We start from the raw sequence: 20,276 nt of genomic DNA on the forward strand, positions 1-20,276 counted from the left end.
CGAGCCCCGGGCAGGCTACGCCCCCACATTCCAAACGCCTCTCAGACTTTTCCCTTTTACAGCAAGGGCCTTCGGGGCGTGAGAATCCGGAACTGGCAGGGCACTTTCTCCCATTGGTCAGCCAAAACACTCTCATTTGCATATGCAGCAAAAGGCGGAGCTGTCCAGCGAGGTCACGTGGCCAAGAACGACTGAAGGACCTCGCGACGCGAGGGTGCGGCCGGAGCTCCAGTGGCGCAATCGGTTAGCGCGCGGTACTTATACGACAGTGCGAGCGTAGCGATGCCGAGGTTGTGAGTTCGATCCTCACCTGGAGCATCTTTTTCCTCTTAGTCTCTTTTTATAAATTTATACATCTTAGAAATCAACCAAAACATCTACATCATCACTTAGAGGAATGAACGTTTCGATCTTCGGAGTTTTCGGTCTGAAACTCCTGGAATTCTGACGACCGCCCTGCAGTGTTCTGTATTGTGGGGAGGTGCCGTTTCCATCCGGGCCGCCAGAGGGTAGTGTCGCCTCTTAAATGCCCGAGCATTTAATTGGGTCTGCAAATCTCAGTTTAAGACTTCTGTAGATGTGTCGGGTCCTCTGCAAACGGTATGGCACTGCCTCTTTCTCCATCTTTTCTGTGTTGGATTTTTTTCCCCCCAGATATAATTGTCATATAACACCGTATTAGTCCAGGGTATACAACACGATTCAATATATGTATAAATTGTGAAATGATTACTATAAGTTCAGTTAACATCAATCACATCACATAGTTACTATTTTTTTCCTCCAGTGTTTTGGAGTTTACTCTCTTTTCCTCCCTTTTTCTGAACTGATTTGTTTCTTTCAACAAATGCTGAACATCCACTCTGTGACTGACTCCTGTTTAGGATTTAGGCATGAGTGATACAGCAATGACAAGACAAAGTCCCTGCCACTGAGGATTTCACGTTCTAGCAGGAGAGGCAGGTTTCTATAAGCATGAAAACTACATTTTATATGGTAGGTGGTGGTGAATGTCATGGAAAAAGTAGAGCAAAGTAGGGAGGATGAGGGTGTCAGAGCTTCAGTGTGGGTTGTAATAATAATAGTCAAACACCATCTCACTGAGGAGACATCTGAGCAGAGACCCATGGGGGGGGAGTAAGTCATGGGGATACCTGGGGGAATAGTCCAGGCAGAGGTAGCAGCCAGTGCAAAGGCCCTGTGGCTGAAGCAGCAGGTCAGGTATAACTAGAAGGCCAGTGTGACTAGTTCAATAGTGGCCAAAGAACCAGGACATGTAGGCTGGTGAAGGACTTAGGACTTTGCCTTTTATGTGATCTGACTCTGACTCAGGTGTCAGGACAGATTCCCTGGGGTTGTCTTGTTAGGGAGTGGGGAGAGACTGAGGGTAGGTCCTGAGCCGGTGAAACCAGGAAGGGGCTGCTAGGAAGGTTCAGGTGCAAGATGATGCTGGATAAGACCAGAGTGGGAGCCACAGGAGACACGTAGATCTATGTAGAAGGTATCAGACAGAATTGCTCCTGGACTGGGCTGTGGGTTTGACAAAGAGGAGTCAAGGGGACTTCCAGGTGTTTGGCACTGGTAGCTGGTGGTAGGGGTCATTTTCTCAAATGAGGCTTTTGTTTTAGGAAGGGGCAGTAAATCTGTTTTTGCTAAGGGAAGGGCCAGAGATGTCAGTTTCTTGTTCTTTCAGTGTCTGTAAATTGTCTCTGCGTGGCTTGTTCTTGCTCTCTACCTCCCTAATGTCTTTGGGTCTCCGTGTTTTCTTTTATTCCAACCCTTTCTCCTAAGTCTGGGTATCTGAGCCCTTTCCCAAAAATGAGGGGAGGGCAGTTTCTGGGAAGAGGAGATCAGTGGTCGGGGCCTGCCAGTGGGCAAGGAGAAAGAGCCAAAGAAGAGAGGGCAAGGAGGCAGGGGGAAGGGAGGGGAGAAGGCAGAGGAGGGGAAGGGCCTGGAGAGGGTGAGGGAGAACACCAGCAGGAGGGAGCAGAGGGGTGGGGAGGAGAGGTGGAACCGAGAAGACAATGAGTGAGTGAGCCCGGGAGGAAAAGGGTGGAGAGGGCGGAGTGGGGGGGAGAGGGGGGAAGGGAGAGGAGGAGGGGAACTGAAGGAAAGAAAGGAGGGGGTGAGGACAGGGGGTGGGGGCTGGAAGGGGAACACATTAAAAAGGGGGAAGGGAGAGGACTACTGGGGGAGAAGAGTTGGGGAGGGGAAGGGCGGCGCAGGAGGAACTGACAGGGGGGAGGGTGGGGAGAGGAGAGGGAAGTGGGGGAGGGGAGAGGAAAGGGAAGGGGGGGAAAGGGGTTGAGGGGGGGCGGAGGAGGCGGCGGAAGGGGGGCGGGGCCCCGGCGCTGACGCGGGGCGGCTTCCGGGCGCGGGGCGGCCGGCTCCCCCGCCCCAGGGTGGTTCCCGCAGCCTGTTGCCTTGTATGGTCCGAGGACGCCGCGGTCTCCGGGGCCCCGCCCGACGCGGCCGCGACCCACACTCGGGCCTGGCGAGCCCGAGCCCCCCCCCCGGCCCCGCCTGGAGCGCGAGCCCTTGATCTTCCAAGGCTCCCCAAATGCCGAACTTCTCGAGTCCCGACGGGCCAAGACTCTGCAATCCCGAGGCTCTGGGGGCCCGAAAAGCCAGAATGCTGCGTTTTGCGGTCCCTGCAAGTTTTCGGAAACACGAGGGGGCTGGAATTCCGAGTCGCCAAGACTGCCTCTGAGATTCTGGAATCCTGGGGCTCTCACGCTGCCTGCCCCGGGGTTAAGAAAGCCTGAGTTCCCCCAGGCTCTCACGTCCTGGAACGCCGGGTGGTGGAACCCTGGGGCGCCCCGACTTTCGGGCTGCCCCCTCCCCCACCCGCCGCGCCACCCCCGTCCGTCCTGGGCTCGCGCCCCGGCACATTCCGTCCTCTCCGCTCGGCCCCGCCCTCTTCCCTCGGCCCCGCGGGGACGGAAACATGCCGTCCCCGTCCCCGCCCGGCCGCGAGCTGGGTCAAGGAGGCGGCTGGACGGGAGCGCCTGCGCCCCCACGCCCCGGGAACCGGCTCTCCGAGTTCCTAGGGTGACCTCACCTGGGCCCCGCCCTTTCAGGTGGACGGCCGGGCCAGGTGACGTCACTTCCTGCCAGGTAAGCGCCGCGGGCGGCTCTGCGAGGGTTCGAGGGGGCGATCGGTCGACCGTACCTACCTATCCCGCTTCTGAAAACAGCCCACGCCACCCTCCCCGCTCCTTTTTACAGCTTCTAGACCGCAGAAAATCCAGGATTCCAGCTTACACGCAGATTCCTTTTATTTAAAAATTCCAAAAAACACAAAAATAAACTTTTAATAATATATTACTTAATATATTATAGTATACTTAATAATTATTCCATCGTTTCCAATATTACAAAAAGGAGGAAGAAAAATACAAGGGAAGCAGACGACCCGATATATATAAATACTATAAAATCTATTAGAATAAATAAAGTCGTCATAAATAAGGGGCCCAATGGCTGGGGGTGTGTGGGGGGGTGGTGTTTGGCAATGGCTTTGGCTACTTGCTTTTGGAGGGAAATTTGAGCACCAGGATTCCCCCTCAAGGGGACGCTCCAATCACCACCAGACACTGGAACTTCAGGGTCTAGGAGAAATTGGAAGGGGGCAGTGGGAGCCTATTATTCACAGCATTGGGAAAGGGAGGGGTGGGTAGAGGGCTCACTGCCTTCCTCAAATCTGCTACATTTTTTTTTTTTACAAGACCCCGGAAAACTCTCCTTCCCCCAACACCACCAACACCGAGCTTGTACACTGGGGACCTGCCCCAGCGTGGGGTCAGGGGAGTGGGTTAATGCACTTTGGAAAGTGCGGGGAGGCTACTTGATTGAGTCCCGCAGTTTCCCACAGCCCCCGGGGCCCCTGTGGAGCCCGCGGCAAAAGAGAAATGGCCCCCTTGAGATCCAGCTGGTCTGTACTGGGTGGGCACTTGTCACTCAGAAACGGAGATGCGGTTGAAGATGGGGAGTCGCCGGGGGGCTGCAGGCGGCTGCGGTGGCCCAAAAACCCCAGCCTCGAAGACAGGGGAGTCGGAGCCCCCCAGGCTGCTGCCACTGCTGGCGTATTCGTCAGGGTCAGATCCCAGCGAGTGTGCAGAGGGGCTCCGAGCCAGGCCACCTAAGGGCCCCCAGACGCTACTGGGGGTGGCCTTTCGGCAGGAGGGGCAACAGGCCAGAGTGGGGTCCCTTCGGGCCACCGGGGTCCCAGGGGCGGCAGAGAAGGCGGAGGGTGAAAGTGGAAGGTCCCCAGGTGGTGGTGGTGGGGAGCTGGAGGGAGAGAAGGAGCAGGAGGACAGGGAAGGGCCTGCCAGGCCTGCTGGTGGTGGTGATGTTCTGCGGCCGGAGGGCAGGCCCGAGAAGCTGATGCTCTGGCGCAGCACATGGGGGTGGCCTGGGGCGGCCAGATCTTCGCTGGGGTTGTGGATGAAGTGGCAGCGTGAGCCGTAGGGGCAGCGGCCCTGGAGGTAGAACTTGTGGCAGAGTTCGGTCTTGTACTTGGGGTGGCGGCTGGCCTGGCGCAGCTCGCCCAGACCGTGGGCAAACTGGCACTTGGCCCCATAGCGGCAGCGCCCACTCTCTGAGAAGGTCCGACATAGCTCAGTCTTGTACCGGGATGAGGTGGTGGGGGTTGCAGTAGGTGAGGTGGGTGAGGGCGACAGCTCAGGGCCTGGGCGGGGAGCCAGGGGGGCGAAGCCTGGGGGTGGCGGCACCCAGCCACAGCTTCGACCCTCCACCAGGCTGGTGGAGCGGCCAGGCAGGCGGGCACCCACCCCAGCCAGGCTGCTGTCCGATGAGCTGAGGCTCCAGAGCCCGGAGGAGGCCCAGCCCGGGCTGGACTCGGTCTCTCCGTGGTCAGATGGTAGGTCAGGGCTCAGCGACAGGAGGCTCTGTGGGAACAGGGATTGTTTAAGACACCGAAAATGCTGGGTGACGCCCCACCACAGCTGCAGGGCACCTAAGAGCCTGCCAGTCCGGTTTGTGGGCTTCGCGGCCTGAGCCCCACCTGCCCACATTAAAATATGGGTGCCGGATCGCGGGGATCCCTCTTTGGGCGTTCTGAGTTTATTCGCGACAGGCGCCGATCCCGAGGGACCTAGGCAGGCACCCCGGATCCCCCGACCGGATCAAGAGGAGACCCCCAAAGTCAGACAACCACCACTGTCCTCCCAATTTCGAGCCTCTGGGCCCCTCGGGATCCGACCCCGCGCATGGGGTTCTCCAGTTTCACAACTGGAGAAGCATGCAAACTTAACCCAGGAGTCGGGATCTTTTCGAGTTTAGAGTTCCCAGAGTTCTCCGCTGGGTCAAGGGGTGGAGAGACAGAAGTCGGCTTCCCCTCACCCCGAGACTCCAACCCCAGAAACGCCTCCGCGCAAAACCGCGCCCTCAGCAACTCCTAGGGGGTAAGCCAGGTGTGGGGCCATTTCCGCCTCCAGACAGCCCGAGTCTGAAAAAAGTCCTCCAACTTTCCATCTCCGAGGGCCACCCCACCAATGTTGCGGCGGAGACCCGAAAGTCGCGAGCTCCATTTGCACCTCCCGAGACTCGCACTGGTCTCAAAAGGGAGACAGGGACCCCGGGCCGGAGTGTGCGACCCTTCCTAGCTGCAGTTGGCGAAGGGAGCCGGAGGTCCCGGGCCGGACTTTTCGGCGCTGGAAAGCCCTAGTTTTAGAAGGGAGTCAAGCCAGCGGACCCCGGGGGTGTCGGTCGGCGGGGCTCACCTCGTAGATGGCGGCGAGATCCATGGCGGCGCGAAACGCCGATGGGCTGCGGAGTCGGCCAAAAGTGGGAGCGCTGAAGTCAGGCTGCGGTTGGATGGCGGAGCCGGGGTTTTTATAGAGGCGGTGGAGGCGGGGCCAGTGGGGCGGGCCCCGGTGGGTGGGGCCAGGAGGGGCGCTTCCCGGACGCGCGCCCCCAGCAAGGCCCTCTGGGCCCCCGGCCCCCGGCCAAGACGGACCAGAGCCCGGCCCGCGGGCGGCCCCGACCCAGCGGGGAGTGCCCAGGGTTGGGAGGGGGGGTGGGGGTGGTGTCGGCCCAGTTTTCAAGGCTGGAGACGGAGGCGTGGAGAATCGAACTGCGCCGTGGTGGGGGCAGGGCTCCCGGGGGAATTGACACGGGCTGAGGCCAAGAGGGCGTGCGCCGGAGAGGCGGGCGGGGGCGGGGAGAGACGCAGGGAGAGAAAGAGACAGAAATGGAGAGACCCAAAGAGAGACAGACGTGGAGGGAGAGACACACGCTGGGAGACACAGACACAGAGGGTGAGACAGGGCAGGGAGAAGAGAAGTTGGGAGACAGAAAAGACATGTTAGAGACAGTTCCAGAAAGACAAACTCGAAGCGGGAAGCGAGAGGGAGGGCCACATAAACAGAAAAAGGGAGAAAAACAGGGAGAAACAAACACCTACAAACACAAATCCGTAGGAGCAACACCGAGAGGAGACCAACAGGCTGGATGGGGAATTCTGAGACCTGCCCGCCTGGCTGGGTCTCACCCCCAAACAGCCCAGATCCGGAGACCTTTGATCGCTCGCCATCCTCCTACCCCGACTCGCCGGGGGCGTGGGGCCCGGGATACCTGGAGAGGCAGGAAGGGAGCCTCTCATGCTCACACAGATAATGAATGGCACTTCCGACTGTTCTATGAAAGTGCTTTACATACATTGACTCAAGGGCGTATTATGCCCATTTTACGCACCAGGAAACTCAGGCACAGAAAGGCCAAGTTACTCTCCTAGTGCCTATTACTAAGAGTTTGCCCTCTGAGAAAACTCAAGATTGGAAAGGGGGAGGTCTTTTGTTGTGGTGGAGGGTTGCCTTGATGGAAAGTCGTCTGGAGGCGGGAGAAATGGGTCATCCCCCGACCGATGGTTGCAGGGGTGTCTTGTAAAGGGGTGTGCCTCGAGAGAACTCTTAATTTGCGGGGATTACGCCCCAGTTTGGCAAGTCTGTGATTGTCAAGGGGGTGCCCTGAGTGACACTCTGTTACAGAGACCTGGGAAGAAAGTTTACTTTTAAGGGGATCTTGGTGAGCTGGCTGCCCTGAGTGAAAACCTGGGGGTAGAAATCATTGCCACAGAGTGCAGTTATAAAGGTGGAAAGTTTATTTTTGCAAGCTGCGACCGCGGGCTCGTACTGAGGTGGGAAGAGTCGGCAGGCACACCAACTTGCCTCATCGGACAGAGCTCGGGGGAATCCCTGGTGCGGCGCTTTCTGGGGCTGAGGGGCCTTCCCGGCCAGTCCCGTGAGCTGGGCGGCTGCGGGCGGCTTTGGCACGGTTGCAGCCTCCCGCTCGCCCGTGACTCATTCGCAAGGGGCGGGGGAGGGGGGCTTCCTGGAAGCCGTGACGAGGAGGCTCGACCCGGACGCTCGGGTTCCTCTCTTGTAACCAAGGCTTGTGTCGCCTGTAAACACAGCCTCGAGGACAACGGGAAAGAGGCGAAAGGGGAGGTGTCCGGTACCCGCCTCCCGGCTGGGCTCCAGATCCCTGTGCCGCTAGTAGGACGGAGGCGGCGGGGAAACGGGAGGTGGGGAGACACCCCGGGGTCCCCGGAGTCTGGTTCGGCCCCGGCCGCGATCCCGGAGGAGTTTCGATTCCCTAGGGACAGGGAGCATTTCCCAGCCCTGAGTCAGGCTGACCCCCTCCCCTCTCCTATCTGCTTAGTCATCGGCCCCGAGAGCCAGGACGCTTGGGATTGGGCGACGCTCGAAGAGGCTGGAGAGGGAGCTTCGCGCGGGGAAGGGCCGACCCTCCACCGAAACGCAGACGGGTGGGACCCCGGGCCCCGGGCCCCGGCCCCTCCTTGCTCAGATCTAGGGGTCCGGATCTCCAAACCACCTCTCTGCTCAGATCCAGGAGACCGGGCCTCCAGCCCCTCCTACGTCAGAACCCCCAAGTCCGGGCGCCCAGCCCCCTTCTCTCTCTCCAGTCCAAGTCCGAGCCCCCAGCCTCTCCCCCCTTCCCATCTAGGAGTCTGGCTCCCATCCCCCTTCCCACCCCGTCCAGGCCCCAGACGCCCAGCCCGGGAGGAAGTTCAGGGCAGGACTTCTCCCCGCTCCCCACGTAGCCAGCGGGAAAATCCGTGGCCCGAGCGGCGGCCGGGAATCCCCTCTGGAATGACGGTGGGGAAGGGGATGGCCGGGGTCCCCCGCGGGGGTGCAGGGGGGTAGCTCCTGGGCGGGCCGAGCGAGGAGGAAAGGGGCGGAAACCAGAGCGGCTAAAAATACTGCGGGCACTTCCGGCCTAGGGGGAGGGGAACGGAGAGCAGAGTTTCCAGAAAAACAAGCGGGGACGGGAAACGCGGGGGTGTGAGAGTCGGTGCGAGCGCGCGGGCGAGCCGGGGAGCGTGTCCTCGCAGCACGTGTGCGCGCCTGGCGTGCCTGGGCGCGAGCGGGCGCCGCCGAGTGTGCAGCTGCGTGGGCCAGCCGGGGGGCGGGGGGGACCGGGTCGGACGTTGTGTGGCAGTGTGTGTGTGCGTGTGTGTGTACTGCAGGTGCGAGCGTGGGTGCCCCGGTGTGGCGGGGCGCACAGTTAGGGGAAGTAGGTGTGGGACACGAGGGTGCGCGCCCCGCTTCCTGTGTGAGGGCCGCGTCCTTCCAGTGCCGCCCGCCATGGCTGTGTGAATACATGTGTGAAACCACCTGCGCTTGTGTGGGTGACTCTACTGTTTACTTTAGCCATCTCTGCGTGTGGGAGTGTGTACTCAACTGCAGCTGTCTCCGAGGGGGCCGTCACCAGAACGTGTGACTTGCATACCTACATGCACACCTGCGGAGCCCGGCTCCACGGTGGGCTCTGGGGTGCCTAAGAGTGGGGAGCTCCTTGAGGGGTGCCTGCTGAGGGTCTGGCTGGCCGGGCCTCCTGGCGGGAGGCGGGGCTGTGAGCGCGGCGTGGAAGCCGCGTGTGTGAGCACCTGCGTGACTGTAGCTGGCTGTGGCTGTGTGCATGGTCCCCGCAGCTGCGTGTGTCGCGAATCAGTGTGTCCAAGTGTCTGTGTCCTTATTTGGGGTGAGGCTGAGAACACGGGGAGGCCACAGTCTGGATGAGGTTCCTCTGAGGCCCAGTCACAAGGCAGTGAAACTGGTGAACTTCGGTTCCTGACGTCTACAACGCACATGATGGGGAGGGTGGCTGGTCACTCTTCGCCGCCTCCATGGGCAGAGCCGAGACAGACACGCATGCACTCGTACCTGAGAAGCATTATCTGTCCCCAGCTAAGGCTGCTTTCGATAATGTTGAGCTGAGGGTAGGGCTGAGTCAGCCTGTGATGGGCAAAGTCTGCGATGGGGTGCAAGATAGTGGGTTAAGTGGTGATTAGAGAGTTGTTTGTATATTCATGTGGTTGGATTGTTCCTTTAGGGTCTGTTTGTGGGACTGTCACTGGGCCGGAGATCCTGGGGACACCATGACTGTAGGACGGTGGGTTAAGCTGTTCTCTGCGTGGTCTCTTGTGCCCTGTGTGGCTGTGGTTCTCATGTACACCTTTCCCTGGAGTATGTGGCTGTGCACCAGGCTGTATAATCTCCCTCTGGGTCTAATAATCTAGTAAAAATCTCCGCTAAAGTCCTTCGTGACCTGTGTGAACTTCTACCCCTGTCCCTGTGCTGTGGTCCAGGCCTCCACACTGTCCCATAAACACATCAGCACATTCCTGCCTCAGGGCCTTTGCGCTGGCCGCTCTTCTCCCCGGGATGCTCTTTCTCCAAACGCCCACATGCAGTCTGCTCCAGTATCACCACCTCAGCAAGGCCTTCGTGACCTCTGCCAAGGACTTTTCTTCCCCCAAAGTAAATCTTACCATCTATTTAACAAGTAATATGTGTAACATCTATTTACAGACCATAATAATAATGAATACCCACAGACCACTACCCAACCTAAGCTCTCAAACTTTTTTTTTTTTAACACAGTAACATAATTCTCCAACTGCATAGCTTGCATTTGTGTCAGACTTACTCCTGTGGAACAGTATCTTCAGCCAGTGCCCGAGAGAGAGGTCTGCTACCCTTCCTGGGGGCCTGCCCTGCATGCCTGGCACTTCAAGAAAGGAACCTTCTGGGATGTGTACACACACATACACATATACACACACACAGAGGGGCTGGCCATTTCCCAGGACTCCAGTGTGGGAACTCGGGCTCTGGGTGAATCACAGGTCTCCATAGTCCCAGGCTTTCCTTCCAGATGTGGGGTCTAGGACAGGACGCCTCTGAGTGGCGAGATGGGAACCAGGGCACAGAAGGTGTTGGGTGGGGCAGTCCCGCAACCAGGCTGACTCACTTGAGCCTTTCACACCCCAATAGCTGGGCCTGGGCTGGTAGCTCCGCCTTGTACTTGCCCAGGCCTGAAAGCCAAGCCTGAACTCCCGAAGCTCGCTCTCAGAGAAGAGGGGAGCCCAGTGGGCCACCCTTCCCTGAAGCCCCCTCCCCAAGGCCTGCTTCCCGGAGCTGGGGCCCAGGCGCCTGGGTTCTTCCCCAGGACTGATGATTCACCCCTGCTAAGGCCTTTTCACTTCTCCTTTGGGGCTAAAAATACAGGGACCCAGGCATCCAGCTGGGCTAGGCTTCACCACGGATTGCACAATGCCCCTCCTTTGAATGCTGCTGACGCAGGCTCTGGGTTCGGGTGGGGGGAGTGAGTTGCTCTCAGACCAGGCATGCTGAGGTCAGGGCCTAGAACCCCTTCACTTCCCCTTTCCTGGGCTGAGGACCTGGGGGCTGGGCTGACAGGGGAGGTGCTGGGGATCCCTGGACTTGGCGGTGGCCCCTAGAAATGCAACTTCTTCCCCTAGCCCCAAGTAACCTAGGGGTCTGGCTCCCGGAATCCGGCCCCCTTCAGAACAGAGTCACTTAGGAACTGGGGGCAGAAGAGAGCAAAAGGGGACTAAGACAGAGATGGTCAGAGACAGGGAGACAGGACCACAGAGGCAGAGAGACAGGGACAAAGAGACCAAATGAGAGACCGACAACAGACCCATGCCTTAGAAACACACAGAGAGACAGCTAGAAAAAGGAGCCACCACAGAGAGACCACCCCCCCGACAGACAAAATCCGGAAGGACTGAAGAAGAGAGGCAGGTCAGGGCTCTTTGCTCAGGCCAGACTGGGGGAGAGCCCCTGGAAGAGGTCATCAACAGGCGGTCCAAAGTGCATCCCGGCTAGGCAGGACAGCAGGGCGGGGCGGGGGGGGGGGGGCCGGGAGAGGCAAGGCCCCGCCCTGCGTGCTCCCTGCTGGCCTCTGCTGCCCCCTGCTGGCTCCGGCCACAGGGCTCAGGCGCGAAGAAAAGGCAGAGACCAGGCTGCTTTGAGGTCATTTTCATTCCCTCCCCGCCCCCTTCCCGCGCAGCCTGCCCACTCCCAGCCTTGCCAGCTCACAGGGTGCCCCCAGGGCCTGTAGGTGGTGCAGGCGTCTTGCCCGTGACCTTGTTCGCGCAGTCCAGGAGAGCAGTGTGAATGTCCTTGGCACAGGCAATCTGGGCTTTGATGACTGCCAGGTACTGTGGGTATGGCAGGCTGTCCGGCTGCACGGCGTCCGGTTTGGTGGCCGTGGGCACCAGAGTTGGAGAGTGCTTGGCGCTGTCGCAACTCTGGGACAGGCACTCGTGGGCCAGGCGCTGTGGACGGGCAGGCAAGGTGCGGCATCAGGGTCACTCCCGGGACTCCCAACCCCACCCCAAGGGCCAGCCTCGGGTAGCCTGCTTGGCCTCTGGACTCCCAGGGACTTGGAGTCAGAGCCTGGCCCTGCCAACCACATGCTGGGTGACCCTGAGGCACGCGGCTGCTTCTCTCTGAGTCTTTTTCCTTCTTTGGAAAACAAAATGGGCTTAATCACTGCCTTTGCTACCTCGTCAGGTGAGAGTGGGGAGAACAGCGTGAGAGACAGCCACAGGTCCTAGCACGTCACGGAATGAGGGTCAGCTGCCGGTACTGGGACTGTCCTAACTCCAGCCCTGACCCTGGCAGTGACTTCTCTGATGACACCTACTCCTGGTTTTCCTCCTCCTTCTCTGGCTGCTCTGTCTAGTTCCTGCTTACTCTGCCCAAGCCCTATGGGGGGCAGTTCCCAGGCCCCAGCTCCTCTCGTTCTCATGGCCTCTCACGGCTGTCCCACCCACATACACCACTCAGCTCTCACCTCTGCAGTGACAACACCACACCTGTGTCCCCAGCCTCCCCTGAAATCCCAGAGTTCTTCTACCCTCCCCACCAAACTGTTCCTCTTCCTCTTCCTGGGTCCCTATCTCAGGAAGGGCACTGCCATTCCAACTGGAGCCCTGGGCCTCATCCTGGAGACCGCTCCTCCCACGGTCCGGTAGCCCCGTGGCCTGTACACAGAGCCTTCTGGGTAGCTTTCCCATCTGCTCTTCCCCACTTCCTCAGGGCCCTGTCCTGCTGCAGCCTAGCCCACCTGAATCCTGTCATGGTTGCCTCCTTGGACTCTCAGCCTCCACTCTTGGCTCCTCTGACCCATCCTTCACTTGGCAGCCAAAGAATATAGCAGCCGTATTCCTAAAAAACCCAGCAGGTCCACGTTCTTCCCTGCTTAAACTCCTCCATGGCTCCCCAGCACCCTCGGGGCTATATTCAAAATACAACAAGCCCTGGGGCGCCTGGGTGGCTCAGTCGGTTAAGTGTCTAACTTCGGCTCAGGTGATGATCTGGGCGTCCTGGGATCAAGCCCCACGTCAGACTCCGCTCAGTGGGGAGCCTGCTTCTCTCTCCCTCTGCCCCTGCCCCCTGCTCCCGAATGCACATGTGCTCTCCCTTTCAAATAAATAAATAAGAAACCTTAAAAAAAAAAAAAAAAAATCCAACAAGCCCTAATGCCTACTATATCTCAGCTAAACTGAATTTCGTGACATTCCTAAAGGGAAATTAAAGTAGAACCTGTTCCTTCTGGTTGGAACACCCTTCTACCACCACCAGGCTTCTCAAATTCTGACTTTTCCTTCAAATCCCAGTTTATTTTTTTATTTTTAAAAATATTTATTTATTTGACAGAGACACACAGTAAGAGGGAACACAAGCAGGGGGAGTGGGAGAGGGAGAAGCAGGTTTCCTGCTGAGTAGGGAACCTGACGTGGGGCTTGATCCCAGGACTCTGGGATCATGACCTGAGCCGAAGGCAGATGCTTAACGACTGAGCCACCCAGGTGCCTCAAACCCGTTTAAAATAATGATGATGATGATGTCACTACAGGAAACGTTTGCCACGTGCTTCGTACCATGTTACGCTTTTTACATATATGATCTTGCCGTCTTTCCCCAAAATCCATTTCTCAAAGGAGAAACCCGAAGCTCACAGGTAGAGACTGGTGGTCCATCCAGATTCCAGAGGCTGTGCTCTTAGCCACCTGCCCTCCTCGAAACTCCTGCCCCTCTACTATTTTTGCTCCAGCCTCAGCTCAGATGTGCTCTCTACCAGTAAACCTCTCTGAGCCACCCTCTCCTCTCCCTGCCCCACCCTAGGCAGAGTCGGGTGCCTTTTTTGGGCTTCCACAATCCTCTGAGCTTCCCTCATTTCAATCCTGACCCCTCTTCCTGTGCCTCCCCCATCATAGCCCTGACTTCTGTGGCCTGGGCTTTTCCTATTACAGCCCTGAACACTCTCAGCTGTCACTGTTTGGGGATGTATGTCACCCCACTGAACTGGAAGCTTAGTGAAGGCAAGAATCGGAGTAACACTGTGTCCCCAGCATCAGCTAAGGCACAAGTGTGGCCCCTAGGAGATGCCCAGTGTGTGCTGACTGACTGAATGACAGTTCCTGAAGACCTGGGGACTGAGGCAGGACTGTGGTCACCCAGTGTCTAGGAGGCCACTTACCAGGCACAGCTCCAGCTGGTCACAGAGTGCGTAGAACTCCTCCAGACACTTGTCAAAGCGCTGTATGGGTCCATCACTGCTCTTTCTATAGCCCAGGAGAAGAAGGTGACTGGAGAATGGATTTCCAATCTCTGGGACTTCAGTGTCTACCCAACCAAGTATCCATCAGGAAACCAAGTTTAGGCCCAGAAGCCCCAAGGCAGGGCCTAAGGGGCTGTTTTAGAAGAGGCAAAAGAGCAAGCCTAGTCGCTAAGGAGTGGGGCTCGAAAACAGAAGGAAGGAGGATAGGTGGGTGAGGATCCAGGTGTGAGGTTCTAAGACTCGGGAAAGGGGACTATACTCACTGTCCGTTGTCAATGTTAGTGTTCTGAATCAAGTTCTGGGCTGCAACCTTCATCAAGGTCTAGTTAAAAAAAAAAATGCAGAAAACAGAGAAACAGAAGGGGACACTTTTGATAGATCTACACTCTTCCTTAAGATCTATTCAATTTCGGGGCACCTGGATGGCTCAGTCGGTGTCTGCCTTTGGCTCGGGTCATGATCCCGGGGTCCTGGGATGGGCCGGCGCCTGGCTCCCTGCTCAGCGGGGAGTCTGCTTCTCCCTCTGCCCCTCCCCCGTCCCCCCCATGCTTGCTCTCTCTCTCTGAAATAAAAATCTTTTTAAAAAATCTATTCAATTTCAAGCCTCCTCTTCACTTGGCACCTCTCCTCCGGTCAATCCAGAGTAGCAGCCATATTTTCCCAGAGGCCCGCTCTCACCTAGGGTTCTCCCAGTAATCTCCGACAGATCTTACAGTCCTCCCACACCCACCAATCACGGGCAGAATCTCTGTAGAGGCCAGTCCTCTCCTCAGGCTTTAACAACCAGAGCCTTGTTTTACCTTTAAACTCCCTCCCACTCGAGTTCCGGCCATTCCCAGGCCCAACATCCGTGCTGATCCGCTCACACTATCAATCTGCAGAGCTTCGCTTTGGCCTCATCAAGAGGACCAAATGTCATTCCGCTTTCCTGCCTAACGCTTCTTTGCTCTCTCCCAGACTAAAGAGCCCCTCTGCCCTCCCCCTTGGAATCAGAGAACCAAACCCCGCTAGCTTCTAGCAGCTCTCGGCCAATCACCTGTAGACTCTCCTTCAGCTGCGGGATGAGCATCTTATAACGCTGCACCGGATCGAAGTCCTGTTGCTGTTGCTGCAAAAGCCCGCTCTGGGCAGGCCCCACCAGTTGTGCTGGTGGTTGCGGCTGCTGTTGCGGACCCGGGCCACCAGACGAACCCGGACCCGACACACCCGCAGCAGACGAAGCAGCTGCAGCCTGCTGCTGGGACGCAGCCATCTTTCTCAGTTTAGCGCGCCGGAAGTGCGCCACAGAGCGTCTCTCGCTGTTTCTTTTTAGCGTCTCTGTCTCCAAGCCCCGCTTGCTAGTTAGCTCCGCCTCCCAAACAACTCAGCCAATGGGAGGAGAGAATAATCGCCTCCCGGATTCGACTCTCAAATAAGACGTCCAGACTGAGATACCGATTCGCCAATCACAAGAGGCTCTTCCTCCCTCGCTCCGCCCTTTACCCAGCCGTTTGCCAATCCGGGTGTGGGTGTAATCCGGACTCTATTTCCCAGAAGGCCTCGCGGCCTGAGGCGACCTGTCGGGTCCTCAGCGTCTTGGGGGCAGTTGGTGGAGCCGGAGCTGCGAGTCCGTCTTTGGCGCTGCCTGCGCGTTTAGCTGAGTCTCCCCTGGAACTCTTCACCAGCCTACCTCATTCCGACCCTACCCCGGCAGAGAGCGGCGCCAGACCGAGCCCTCCCTCGGATTAGGCGTCCGCCGACGTCGGTACCCGCCTCCGCGTCTCGCCGCGGCTCAGCAAGGACCCCGTCCGGGCTTCCTTCGCCTTGTCGCCATGGCGCCCACCATCCAGACCCAGGCCCAGCGGGAGGATGGCCACAGGTAGGCGCCACGCCACCTGGCTGTACCGCTTTCGTCTAGGTCTATCCAGGTTTCGGCGAGGCGGGGGGTCGGGCGCGGGTGTCTTCCTACGACGTCACCAGCCCCCCGGGTCCGCCAGTGATGCCAAACCCTCGCCGCGAACGCCGTGACGTCACGGAGCGCTCACTTTTGACAGACGGGGGTGGGTTCCTTCAGGGATGGGGTGTTGCCCCCACCTCCCTGCCATGGAGTTCAGGGATTAAGCTTTTGGGAGACTATCTAGAGGGGATTGTGCGTTTATTACTTCAGTCAAGCGTTTGGAGAACCCCTTTGCTAAAAGCAGTTGAGCACGTAGTTTTATTAAAGCACATGAAGACGGCCCCTCCAAAAGGGATTGAGCAGTTGGATTCATTCATGAAAGCGTTTGGAGACACTTTTTCTGCAAGGAGTTGAATCTTAGGGTCCTTCCGTTAAAGTTCTTGGAGCACCCAAGGGATTACCATTTGTCACCCCCTCCCTTTTTTAAAAGCACCCCCCCCCCTTAATTCTTCTGTCAATCCTGTTTTCTCCATCTTTCTGTCAATGTCTCTCTCTCTCTTACCTACCAGGCCCAATTCTCACCGGACTCTGCCTGAAAGGTGAGCCCCATTGGGGTTTCCCAGAAGGGGTGGGCCAGTGGGGGCTGGGAGCAGAGGTGGGGCAGCAGGGGCTGGGTTTTGAGCCACTGTATTCCCAGGTCAGGAGTGGTCTGCCGAGTCAAGTACTGCAATAGCCTCCCGGACATTCCCTTCGACCCCAAGTTCATCACCTACCCCTTTGACCAGAACAGGTGAGACTGAGATGGAGGAGGGCGAAACAACTCAGATCATGAGTTCCTTGAGGGCAAGGATTGCTTCTTTTGTTGACTGCTCTCATCTCAGGGCCTAGAACAGTACCTAGCAATATGGTAGTAGGTGCTCCATAAATATTTGTTAACGAATGAAACAAGCAGTGTCCTAGTCTTTTCCCACTGAAGAGCCAGCCTTCTGACTCCAACATGGGGGACACTCCCATTTTGAGTTCCTCCCTCGAAAAGCTTAGGCTCTGGGAAGCAGGAATGTGAGGGATAAAGCTGGAATCAGGAAAACATAATGGGTATGTTTCCCCACCCAGGTTCGTCCAGTACAAAGCAACTTCCTTGGAAAAACAGCACAAACACGACCTCCTCACTGAACCAGACCTGGGGGTCACCATTGATCTCATCAACCCCGATACCTACCGCATCGACCCCAACGGTGTGTGGGAAGGCAGGGAGGGCCTGCTCTAGGCCAGCAAAGGCCAGGCCCTCCCTCACAGCCCTCATAGTCCTCCTACCCCTTTGTTCTCCTCTAGTACTCCTAGATCCAGCTGATGAGAAGCTTTTGGAAGAGGAGATTCAGGCCCCCACAAGCTCCAAGAGGTGAGAGTGTGCTGAGTGGGGATTGGAGATGGGGCGGTGGGGGGAATCTATGATGGAAGGACGGTGGTGGATCCTAGGTGCCTAATACTCTACCCCCAGATCCCAGCAGCATGCGAAGGTGGTGCCGTGGATGCGGAAGACTGAGTACATCTCCACTGAGTTCAATCGTTATGGCATCTCCAATGAGAAGCCTGAGGTCAAGTAAGTTGTGGTGGGTAGGGAGGGAACGTGGAGATTTCAGGTGTGTCCAGTGATCCCTAAAGGCCTCTCTCTTTACTCCTAGGATTGGGGTTTCTGTGAAGCAGCAGTTCACGGAGGAAGAAATATACAAAGACAGGGATAGTCAGATCACGGCCATTGAGAAAACTTTTGAGGATGCCCAGAAATCGGTATTTGAAGGACTGGGATGGGATGGGGTTGGGGGCAGACCAAGGTGCAGTTCCAGAGCTCCACATTCCTCCTCACCCACCCTGTTTTTGCCCCTACCAGATCTCCCAGCATTACAGCAAGCCCCGAGTGACACCAGTGGAGGTCATGCCTGTCTTCCCAGACTTTAAGGTCAGATCCAGGGCAGGAGGCAGCAAGGGATAGCCTGCCATCTCTGCTTGTCCCAGTCTAATCCCAGTGCTCTTGCCCCTAGATGTGGATCAACCCATGTGCTCAGGTAATTTTTGACTCAGACCCAGCCCCCAAGGACACGAGTGGTGCAGCTGCTTTGGAGATGATGTCTCAGGCCATGATCAGGTAAGTAAGTGGCCCCACTGCCCACCTTGGCCTGTTCCTCACTGCTCCTTTGTTCTCACTCTTCACTCTTCCTCCTCTTCTCCCATCCAGAGGCATGATGGATGAGGAAGGGAACCAGTTTGTGGCCTATTTCCTGCCTGTGGAAGAGACGCTGAAGAAACGAAAGCGGGACCAGGAGGAGGAGATGGACTATGCACCGGATGATGTGTGCGTGGGTTGGGGTTAGGTTTTGGGAATTGAGGACTGGGTCTCCCTTTTCTCCCTCATAAGAAAGAAATGGGGGTGCTGACCTTGTTCCCCTCATCCTCATCAGGTATGACTACAAGATTGCTCGGGAGTACAACTGGAATGTGAAGAACAAAGCTAGCAAGGGCTACGAGGAGAACTACTTCTTCATCTTCCGGGAGGGTGACGGGGTTTACTACAATGAATTGGAGACCAGGTACTTGGTACACTCCTACCTCAGATTACCCTGGGTCTGTGCTTTAGAATCCTGATCCTAGGGTACGTGGGAACTACCATGGAGGTCATTTGGAGGCCTTGGAGGCATTTCAAACAAGAATAGCAGAAGCTTGCTTGAGCATGTGAGCTGGACCTGGTTCTAACACACGAACCCAGGAAAAAAATCTCGAGATTGAGCTATTTTGTAGGGTGGATAGCCAAGTTCCCTCTGATGTAATAAGACTTTATGTGAAAGTCAACATAGGTGAAATACAGAGTAATACATCAAATTAGCATAAATATTTTAAATGAAATCCTGGATACCCGAGTTAAAAAAGGGGATCCCCACAAACTTTCTCCTGAGAGCTAGAAGTTTACTCCTGTGCTAGGGACCTTGATGCAGTGTTAAGGGTTGGGAAAGAAAGTGTGACTCTGAGTTTGTTTAAAGCAGACATCACAAACTCTGATCCCATGTAAAAGGTAGCACTGTGGGCTGGTGGGCTCTGGGTGACTTGGAGCTCTTGGCGGCCTCCAAGGGGCACCATGACCTAGCCCAGCAAAGGGCTCCAACCTATTGTTGCTATTCTATGGGAAGGAAAAGTCCCAGTGGAGCCACAAATTAACATTTTCCAAAAGCCAGCAATCTAGATTCTGTGCTTTTAAGTGTTGCTAATTCACCTTAAATCTGTTACATACACTGAACACGTGTGTGTGTGTGTACATTTTATAAATACATGCGACTCATGGAGCTATTATCCTTCCCTTTCCCTTATCCAACCTCTGACTTTAGTCTCCTTCATTCAACCTGCATTTATTCTGGTCTGTTCTGGAGTAAGCATTGGTGAGAAAGTAAGAACCAAGTCAGAGTAGATCCCCCGCTGGGGTCTTTAAATGCATCTTCCACACACCCCTCCCCACCCAACCTGCCCACTGCAGGGTCCGCCTGAGTAAACGTCGGGCAAAGGCTGGGGTTCAGTCTGGCACCAATGCCCTGCTTGTGGTCAAACACCGGGACATGAATGAGAAGGAATTAGAAGCCCAGGTAACAAACCTCACTGGCCCAGGGCACCCATGGAGAGGGTGGGGGTGGGTGAGGAGAGAGACAGAAGCCTGACAGTACACCCTCCTTCCCCTCAACCCTGCCACTTGTAGGAGGCACGGAAGGCCCAGTTGGAGAACCATGAACCCGAGGAGGAAGAGGAAGAAGAGATGGAGACAGAAGAGAAAGAAGCTGGGGGCTCAGGTAAAGCTGGACAGGCCAAATCCCAGGAGCTCTGGAAGGGTGGGAAACTGGGTCTCATTTCTCCCTGCTCCCTTACAGATGAGGAGCGAGAGAAAGGCAGCAGCAGCGAGAAGGAAGGCAGCGAGGATGAGCGCTCGGGCAGCGAGAGTGAACGTGAAGAGGGTGACAGGGATGAGGCGAGTGACAAGAGTGGTAGCGGCGAGGATGAGAGCAGCGAGGACGAGGCCCGGGCCGCTCGGGACAAAGAGGAGATCTTTGGCAGTGATGCGGATTCGGAAGACGATGTGGATTCTGATGATGAGGACAGAGGCCAGGCCCGTGGCAGTGACAATGATTCGGACAGTGGCAGTGATGGGGGTGGCCAGCGGAGCCGGAGCCGCAGTGCTAGTCCCTTCCCCAGTGGCAGTGAGCACTCCGCCCAGGAGGATGGCAGTGAAGCTGCAGCTTCCGATTCCAGTGAAGCCGACAGTGACAGTGACTGAGTCCCAGGTCCTTCAGGGTTGGTGCAGACATGATTATAATGCGATTATTACGCGCAGGAAGGCACTTTTCGAGTGGTCTGTTTGCGAGCCCTTCCCTTTGTTTCCTTCGTCTCCTCCAAGCCTTGCTGTTAATAAAGCCAACTTTTTTCCCTTTACGTCCCATCCCAG

The 20,276-nt window shown here is 57.0% G+C and overlaps 3 protein-coding genes and 1 non-coding gene across 4 annotated transcripts; 2 read left to right on the forward strand and 2 right to left on the reverse strand.

The window, feature by feature from the left end:
• The first annotated feature begins 225 nt into the window (after positions 1-225).
• On the forward strand, positions 226-318 carry TRNAI-UAU. The gene is given in 2 exon segments: positions 226-263; positions 283-318. It is a non-coding gene; the product is annotated as a tRNA-Ile (tRNA).
• Positions 319-3,304: 2,986 nt separating this feature from the next.
• Positions 3,305-5,826, reverse strand: ZFP36 (ZFP36 ring finger protein). Its single transcript, XM_035023395.1, has 2 exons — positions 5,745-5,826; positions 3,305-4,910 (listed from the first exon to the last, which is right to left on the reverse strand). Exons 1-2 carry the CDS (start codon positions 5,766-5,768, stop codon positions 3,957-3,959), a joined length of 978 nt encoding a protein of 325 aa, XP_034879286.1. The 5' UTR covers positions 5,769-5,826; the 3' UTR covers positions 3,305-3,956.
• Positions 5,827-11,318: 5,492 nt separating this feature from the next.
• On the reverse strand, positions 11,319-15,248 carry MED29 (mediator complex subunit 29). The gene is made up of 4 exons (XM_035023398.1): positions 14,960-15,248; positions 14,187-14,245; positions 13,843-13,927; positions 11,319-11,632 (listed from the first exon to the last, which is right to left on the reverse strand). Exons 1-4 carry the CDS (start codon positions 15,173-15,175, stop codon positions 11,390-11,392), a joined length of 603 nt encoding a protein of 200 aa, XP_034879289.1. The 5' UTR covers positions 15,176-15,248; the 3' UTR covers positions 11,319-11,389.
• Positions 15,249-15,373: 125 nt separating this feature from the next.
• PAF1 (PAF1 homolog, Paf1/RNA polymerase II complex component) lies at positions 15,374-20,270 on the forward strand. The gene is made up of 14 exons (XM_035023397.1): positions 15,374-15,781; positions 16,369-16,398; positions 16,497-16,589; positions 16,913-17,034; positions 17,132-17,198; positions 17,298-17,399; positions 17,482-17,587; positions 17,688-17,756; positions 17,839-17,942; positions 18,033-18,149; positions 18,256-18,384; positions 19,320-19,425; positions 19,536-19,626; positions 19,705-20,270. Exons 1-14 carry the CDS (start codon positions 15,735-15,737, stop codon positions 20,106-20,108), a joined length of 1,587 nt encoding a protein of 528 aa, XP_034879288.1. The 5' UTR covers positions 15,374-15,734; the 3' UTR covers positions 20,109-20,270.
• The last annotated feature ends 6 nt before the right edge of the window (positions 20,271-20,276 follow it).

This window comes from Mirounga leonina, unplaced genomic scaffold (assembly GCF_011800145.1).
Source record: "Mirounga leonina isolate KUSES-001 unplaced genomic scaffold, KU_Mleo_1.0 Mir_177, whole genome shotgun sequence".
NCBI classification, from domain to species: Eukaryota; Metazoa; Chordata; class Mammalia; order Carnivora; family Phocidae; genus Mirounga; species Mirounga leonina.

Excerpts from the sequence above, each read along its gene's own strand:
- ZFP36 (XM_035023395.1), bottom strand. The coding sequence starts at position 5,768 with ATGGATCTCGCCGCCATCTACGAG. Across the intron at positions 4,911-5,744 it reads ATCTCGCCGCCATCTACGAG|AGCCTCCTGTCGCTGAGCCC; the intron begins GTGAGCCCCGCC and ends CTGTTCCCACAG.
- MED29 (XM_035023398.1), bottom strand. The coding sequence starts at position 15,175 with ATGGCTGCGTCCCAGCAGCAGGCTGCAGCTGCTTCGTCTGCTGCGGGT. Across the intron at positions 14,246-14,959 it reads AGCTGAAGGAGAGTCTACAG|ACCTTGATGAAGGTTGCAGC; the intron begins GTGATTGGCCGA and ends TTTTTTAACTAG. Across the intron at positions 11,633-13,842 it reads ACCAGCTGGAGCTGTGCCTG|CGCCTGGCCCACGAGTGCCT; the intron begins GTAAGTGGCCTC and ends GCCCGTCCACAG.
- PAF1 (XM_035023397.1), top strand. The coding sequence starts at position 15,735 with ATGGCGCCCACCATCCAGACCCAGGCCCAGCGGGAGGATGGCCACAG. Across the intron at positions 17,199-17,297 it reads GCCCCCACAAGCTCCAAGAG|ATCCCAGCAGCATGCGAAGG; the intron begins GTGAGAGTGTGC and ends CTCTACCCCCAG. Across the intron at positions 17,400-17,481 it reads AATGAGAAGCCTGAGGTCAA|GATTGGGGTTTCTGTGAAGC; the intron begins GTAAGTTGTGGT and ends CTTTACTCCTAG.